This window comes from Apium graveolens, chromosome 7, assembly GCF_009905375.1.
Source record: "Apium graveolens cultivar Ventura chromosome 7, ASM990537v1, whole genome shotgun sequence".
In the NCBI taxonomy this organism is placed as follows: Eukaryota; Viridiplantae; Streptophyta; class Magnoliopsida; order Apiales; family Apiaceae; genus Apium; species Apium graveolens.
The window spans coordinates 231,247,099-231,255,068 of NC_133653.1; the positions used below are offsets into that span (position 1 = coordinate 231,247,099).

General features: G+C 31.3%; 1 protein-coding gene across 1 annotated transcript; it reads right to left on the reverse strand.

The window, feature by feature from the left end:
* Positions 1-2,050: 2,050 nt before the first annotated feature.
* On the reverse strand, positions 2,051-6,597 carry LOC141672724 (uncharacterized). Its single transcript, XM_074479371.1, has 9 exons — positions 6,110-6,597; positions 5,482-5,562; positions 4,868-4,917; positions 4,357-4,434; positions 4,090-4,147; positions 3,957-4,006; positions 3,547-3,655; positions 3,412-3,473; positions 2,051-2,347 (listed from the first exon to the last, which is right to left on the reverse strand). Exons 1-9 carry the CDS (start codon positions 6,191-6,193, stop codon positions 2,305-2,307), a joined length of 615 nt encoding a protein of 204 aa, XP_074335472.1. The 5' UTR covers positions 6,194-6,597; the 3' UTR covers positions 2,051-2,304.
* Between the last annotated feature and the right edge of the window lie 1,373 nt (positions 6,598-7,970).

Here is a 7,970-nt window from a genome sequence, read left to right on the forward strand (position 1 = left end):
TTGCTTGTACAACAACAAATAATTCACTCAGATCCACAAATTCAAATTTGTGGGTAGATATCATAATATCATCATCAGCAGGATCTACAGTTGTCGTATGTGAGAAATTAATTATTAACCTAGAGGAAATAGGTTTTAGTGTTCCTAGAGCTTTTTTGGTGTAAAAATTAGAAAACACGTATACGTCATCCTCCACTATCTTATCAGAATGCATTTTTCAGTAATCTGGATATATGTAAGCATGTACATGACAATCCTACATAAACAAATAATGGTGAAGAAGTGGTTAAACATAGCAAACATTTTATAAATAGATTGATATTTAAATATAATTTTATGTAACTATTATAAGTTAAAAATATATAGATTTTAAACTATCATCCAGCAGAATGAGATTATATCCCTTGATGGTTTCGCTTGCAGTAGAAGAGTTTGGAACCGAAGGCCACATTCGAGTTACTCTTGCTTTAATTTTCCAGGTGGTTCAAGAGAGGTCGAGAGAAGATAGTTGATCGAACATTGTTGCTAAAAATCTGGAAAAAAGTATATTCAGCGAATTAGTTCGAATCAATTCAACTTTTAACTACAAGATAGATACATAAGAAAACCATGAGAAAATATAAAATCAGAAATAGTTGAGTATTATTACGTTTGTGTAGTGGTTCCTAACTATTAGTAGGAAGATGTGATTTTGTGTGAAAAGATGAACATGGTTTATATATGTGATTGAGACATAATTAGTGGGAGGAATATATGTATAGATAAATCAACACTTAATAATTGTTTCCATGATTCAAATAATAAATTAGTGATTTTATAATCATAAAAGAATCAATTATAGCATGAATTATGGACATGTATGATATTATTTGAATTATTGATTTTGTAGATCATAAAAAGAATCAATTAGAACCATATCTAAATTTTTGCAGGGTGTAATTTGCTAATAAATAATTTATATGACTATTTACTCTTATTGATTCATGTAATATATTAATCGCTACCAAATTATTGTTGAGGATATTAAATCTCAATAAAAATGTTAAACGTAATATATATGGAGTAGTATGCTGATGATATTAGTTTTTAAAGATATAAAATTAATGTTAAAAAAAATCAAACATATTAAATGATTACTTGGTAAATTTTCTTTTATAAAAGTAAAGAATAATTGTGATGAGCAAGATTGATACTCCATTCCTTATTTTATTTATTTGAAGAATAAGGTGTCATTGTTGTTATCAGCTTTCTTGTCATGGTAGTTCTCATGTTAGTTGCACGTCAAATATGTTGGATAGTAAGTTGGGTTAACCGGAACCCATTAATAGTGGATGGAGTATCCAATTAAGTATAGTATTTTTTGTACTACTTCAATATGGTAATTATGGATAATCCAGCTGAATTTTTCATGACAAAAAAGGGCAAGTAAATAATTTAGCAGAGTAAAATAATGAAGGGTATTTAAAGTAATTTGTAAATCCTAATGCTAGTAAACATTAAGAATATATTGATACAGTTTGAAACCCTTAACTTTCAATATCAACTATAACATGCATCTCTTGCGATTATAAAATTGAAATTGAGATGTTAATATTAATAACTAAAACTTCAAATTAATTAGAATATTTATTTTAATACATTTTTTACATGAAAAAAATTATAGATATTTTCTATTAGTAATACTCTAAATTAATCATAATGCAAAATATTTAAAATATATTTATTAAGCAAAATATATGCTTATATATATAATCATAAAGTTTCTAAATATATCTATATTTTAAAATTTTAAAAATTATACTGAGTAATAAAATAATTGACATTAATATTATTTCTATAATTTGAAATTCTAAATTTTAGTTTAATTTAAAAAAAATTAAAATTATTATTTATATATTTTGCTGAATTTCAATTTTACCCTCCACAATATAAATATTTTTAACAAAATGGTTAAAAGGATGCATATTGTATTTAATGCTTAAAGTTAGAGGTTGCAAACTATATTTTTGAAAGTAAGTATATAGTTTTGTTATTGAATGAAAGGTAGGAGTTGCAAAATGCAATTAACTCAATTTAAAAAGACTGTATCACATAAATTCGGACAGGCAGTAACAGTCCCAATGCCGTTTTGCTCACGGTGAGAAACAAGATAATAACATCTTTGATACAAACTCAACCCATCTTGATTCTTAACCCTAAAAAAAGGGCAATCATTTTCTTGAAGAGGCCAGCTCTAAAGTCTGCAGAATGTTTTGCAAACATGACATCAGAACCGGACTCGACTGTAAGAGCACAATATATTCTTCATTCCACACGTGAAAGTCCGCCTCCCCCTTCGGCTCGTGTCCTGTGCAAAAGATGAGGCAGTTTAGCACTTGAAATATGTCAGAGTAAAATTTAGAACTAGGATCAAAACTCCATAAACACGATCTACTAGTAAAAAAAATTAAACATGTAGAGGAAAGGGATAATCAATCAAGCTGAGCTGGAGCTGGAGTGAAGCAATAGCTAATTCGTGTCCCTGGAAGGTTAATATACCATCCACACAACACAGACTCCCAGAGAAACGGGATGATAACTCAGTTGCACATATGTGGTTCATAGAGCTAGAGATTAAGAGGAGTTGGAAATTGGGATTGATATTTTACATTATATAAGGGCTTTACCCACACGACTCTTACACAGAGAAAAAAAAGGTTTCAAAAGTGATTTTTTTGTACTTGGTTTCATATCTATCGTTAGTCTTAGCAACAAACAAGACAGCAGAACTATAGGGAAACATTTTGTAAACACTTTGTACACAAAATGAAAAGCCCATGCACTAAAGTAATTTGGAAAGTGTTTCGAATATCAAGTTCGATTGTGTTGGAATTTTACTATTCAGTTTCGATAAAAATGGCTAGATGTCTAGTTACAGCCAGTTCAATTGTTTCAGAGGTGGTGCCAGAAACCTGAGGGGAAGTAGTACTCTCGGGCCGGTCTTTTTAACAGGGTGCTTAGAAACATATAATTCAAAGGGGACAATAATATAATCTAATTATCCCTTTACTACAAAGCTTCATATAGCCAAGGACTAGGATCCGACCCCACCAAGTTCTTGGGGTTCTTTATTAATTTTACATTCTACTGCATTGTATCTCGAAATATGCTTTGAGTTCAGCAGCAATTGTATTCAGCCAACATATGACGAATTTTCATAAACAGCTAACAAATTAGTTTCAACTTTCAACAGCATGAACAAAAGATATTGGCCAAACTCCGATCACCCCATATAGGTGCACAATAGATTTAACAATCAATTTAATGCAATGAAATGACCGCCATTATGCATGAAGCAGTCCGGCCATGTATTAAACCTTAAACAGAAAAAGAAAAGAAAAAAACAAAAAGAAAAAAACAAAGACTACTTACTTGTGATCAGAAGGGTTTGGCATGAGTTCATAGACAATTGTTGCAACAACATCTCTCCTTAACTGTCATTAGACAAGAAGAGATCATAATACAGAAAGCAATTGATACTCAAATCAATAATAGAAACTCTATTACCTGGGTGGCTTCACCTTTCAAGCCAATGTAATGAATTTCCGTTGTGTCACCGCCATAATTATCAGGAAAGTGCAAGGTGAGACTTCCAACACCTTGAAACCTAGAATATCTGCTTCAAAATTGATAAATAGTCAAGACATAGTGAAATTCCTGATTTTCACATAGTGCAGAACAAATGTGAATCTTGATCCTGACATATATTAGATAAAAAAGGGCAGATGTGGCTACCACTAAAACTTTGATATCTATATATGTATCTCAGGTTACATTAAGACATGAAATTTCATAATTATGAAAATCACTTTTTCGCAACAAATTAAACAAATACTTGCAAAGACTTGCAAGCTGAAGTGCTAACGCAAGATTATACTGGTATGTAGTATCAACTAAATACAAATCCAATAACATACCTTGTTTGGTATTCTAAAAGTCCTTGTGTATTTTCGGCCAATTCCCACTCCTTAAGATGGCGAACATATTTATATGACATCTGATAAGTTTAGAGCATAAATTTATCCACAAGGAAAATATATGTAAGAATACCTGAACTGGCTGCATTGATTGTGCATCTGAAAAGTCTATACCATCTCGATTTATAAACCTGTGTATATAAGGCAAAGATAGTTCATTACGTATTTCAAGAATAATTTGATACACATATGCTTGGGTTGCATTTATAACCCAAACCTAAACTCAAGCCTCTTGTATTTTCTTCCAACCTATTATTTCTAGTTAAATAAATGCTTCCTTGGTCATTGTAGCTTGCATAAAATAAGAGGGAATGTAAAAAAAGATTTGTGCTGAACTCACGCTCTCATCTTAGAAGGACTTGTCCCATCACTGCCACCAATGATTGAAATGCTCTTGATCTTAACATCTGAAGTAAATCTGTCATAATTAAATTAGAAAGAATTGTTAAGGAAACTAGCAGAAAATGACCTAAAACCATGAGTCACATGATATATATATATACAGACATCAGACAATGTTGTATATATATTTCACTAGAACTATAACATGCTTTCAGTATTCGTAGTTCTACACATATAAGTGATAACAGAAGTACACTATTTTTTCTTGCTGATCAAGTGATAATCTGCAATTTTAATTAACAAGTAGCATTAGTTTAAAGGTAAGAAACAACACCAAGTTCATTAATTCTTGCATATATTAAGTTCATAATTATTGCATATATTGACATAAACTACAGTACTACACATCCGGATATGGATTCCCCCGGATCATAAAGTAATTGACGCAAACAAAGTACTTCTTAGCATGAGATAAATATAGAGGCTAAAAGAAATCAATATTTACTTACGGAATGAAAACAATTAACTCTGGATCACCCTCATTGCTCTTCAAGTGACCCTATTACAAGGAGAGGCACACACCATTTTAGTATATACTAAAAGTATCTGAAGCTAATATCAAATAAACTCCATGGTTAATTGCAAAATTAAAGGGTAACTACCCAGGGATGCACATATTGCAGGACAGATCTTTTCATCAACACATGACAATCATTATCATAGCTCAAAAGATAAAAAATTAATTCTGCTACTCTAGCTATTCACCTATAGCACAAATTTGAATTTTTTATGATATGGCCACATGCTCTGACAACCTGCATAGTTCTCTCTATCTTTTATTTGATAAAAAAAAGATTTATAGACAACATTCCGACAAAACCAAGAAGAAAGGTATCTGTATTGTTAATTTCCATAACCAAAAGTAAACATGGACTATCACCAGTCAGATTAAACATTAAACTCCTAAAAATATGGAGAGTCCAGTTATAATAAGGAAAATGATATGAGTGTGTAGTTTAGATTGTCTGCAAATTAAAAACTATGCCAACTAGATATAAATTTAAACTAATAGACAAACCCCCATGTGAACATGAAACCAGATGATATGCAATTTAACAATTACCTCAGAAATACTTAAACGTTGTTCCCAAGCTTTAAAGACTGACTTCACACTTCCTGGAACAGCCTCATTCAAAGCAGATACCTTGAGCGCAACAATAAAAGAACTACTTAATATATTACAAGGGTAGAAAATGTTCACTTAATATTGTATAAGTTGATTAAAAAATTTATTGATGCATGCTAAGTTTAATCCAAAACAAAAAAGTGGTATAAATTATTGCAACATATTTTTGCAATATTGAAATGTATAATCTGAGGTTTCACACTACATACCAAAAGTGATTTAGAAAAAGTCATGTAATGAGCTTGCATTTACAAATTATAATGGTAAACGAATTTAGAGAAAGAATTAAAGAATGCAAGTAAGTAGAGTAGTGCAAATTTCAGGTAAAAAAGAAACAGGAGGTAAATGAAATTGAAACGTAAAGAAAATTAGGGCTATAAGCTTAAACCCAAACAATAAATCGAAATCTCGCACTGTGGGGGACTTGTTCACTTTGCGAATGTTATTTTAGTTTTGGGGAATCATAACGCAACTGCCGCTTTAAAGAATTAGGGGGTCCTGTGAAATAGCCTGCCCTAACGATTCGAAAAATGGAAGACATAAATTGAAAATAGGAAAGACTTACCTTGGGGAGATCAATGTGTTGAAAGAGAGACCAATCAGAAGAACAATCGTGTTCTTCGCAGCTATGATCGTGCATACAAGCCATCCCCCCCACAGTTATCAAACACCTTTGTACCAATCTAGTAATCTACTCACACCCTAGATAGTATTGTATAGATTTTTTTTTTTTTAATTTTACAATTACTTTATTATGTTTGTACTCAGGCTTGATGAATGAGAAAAATAAATGGTGTTCTGAGGAGGAAATTAGTAGGATAGTAGAAAGATTTTATAAGGATCTATTTCGAACATCAGCACCATCTAGTAAAAGGATTTATGAATTACTAAGATTTTATAAAGAGCAGTTCAACTACTAGCAACAGAAAAAAAAACAGAACTTTATCAAAATCATTCTCTTTAAAAAAAATTAGAAAAAGAATTTTTACGATATCGGCAGACAAAAGTCCTTAGCCGGATAGAATGAATGCAATATTTTTCTAACACTCCCCTATACCATCGACTACCAGTCGGACTCAAGTCGACACCATCAATCTACCAATCATCTATAATCACATCCATCCATTTCCATCAACCAAATTCATCCATCCACCATAGTTCGAACTATATCATTTTCATTAGTATAAGTATGATTAATTGACATAACATATATCTTTTGAAATGAGACTTAAGGTCTTAAATCAACAATGATTACTATAACCACACTTTTCCCAGTTCTTTCAAGATATTACAAAATTTTATTAGCGAACTTTAAAATTCATCTTGTTGTTTCTAAATTTTTTATTTCGCAAGTCTCTTAACTTATCTCTTACCATTACCAATTGGGTATAGTTACTTTTAAAAATTATGCCGCATCCTTCAACGAACTACACCAATCATCTATTGTTGACGATATGCACTTAATTTCATTAACTAATCCGTTTATCTTTTAATAACTACAAATGGTTTTCATTATTATTGCCACAGTCTGGTGGAAACTCAATTGCCAAATCATTATTTCTTAAAAGGTTTCACAGTCGAGTCGCCATTGATTCATCTCCACTTATGTTCCCGTATCGAACCTTCATCATAACTTATTTACTCAAGGTAGAGAACTTCACAATTTCTGGAAAAACACGTTCAAAATTTGTTTGCGATTAAGATTTCTTTGATATTAAATCTTCACGACAAATATCTTTCCGCGATGAAGGGATGCTTCACGTATTAATTGTCTGTCTGAGTCAATGTTCAGAATTCCCTTGATCTCCGATTGTTGTCCTGACACTCGTTCGCTTTGCATATAGCCTTACTTCCTTATTTTATAACAAATTTATTTGTTACTGTTCGTTAACCATTCATTTCATGTTGAAATCCTCTGATTTGAAGCGCATCATGTTAACGCAATCTATCTTACTGATGAGATCTTCGTAACACTAACAACTGTCTGAATTGACGTCTTTACCACGTCCATGCTATCGATAAATTTCTTCTTCCTTACCCACGGATGTCCACCATTTATCGGTTTGCAGTGGTATCTATGTTTGTTGTATGATTCCATGTGCCACACTATTTTATTTCTTTTCGAAATTGTCAAAGAACAAATTCTACGCAAAAGGAGAGTTTACGAATATGACTTTGATTGAAAACTGAATAAGGAATAATGTTAGGTCCCAATGTGTTTGTAGAAGGGGGGGGTTGAATACAAACAGTACCAAATAATCGAATAAAATGCGGAATAAAAATTGAAACAAAATTCAAGTTAAATAAGAATATTATTAAACTTGAAAGGTGTTACAACAACGATATCGATTACAAGGAATTAATCTCAAATTAATTATCACAAATCTAGAATAAATTCGACATGAACTTTTTCTATTTTTGCAATA

Excerpts from the sequence above, each read along its gene's own strand:
- LOC141672724 (XM_074479371.1), bottom strand. The coding sequence starts at position 6,193 with ATGGCTTGTATGCACGATCATAGCTGCGAAGAACACGATTGTTCTTCT. Across the intron at positions 4,918-5,481 it reads AACGTTTAAGTATTTCTGAG|GGTCACTTGAAGAGCAATGA; the intron begins GTAATTGTTAAA and ends TCCTTGTAATAG. Across the intron at positions 4,148-4,356 it reads AGTCCTTCTAAGATGAGAGC|GTTTATAAATCGAGATGGTA; the intron begins GTGAGTTCAGCA and ends TTATATACACAG.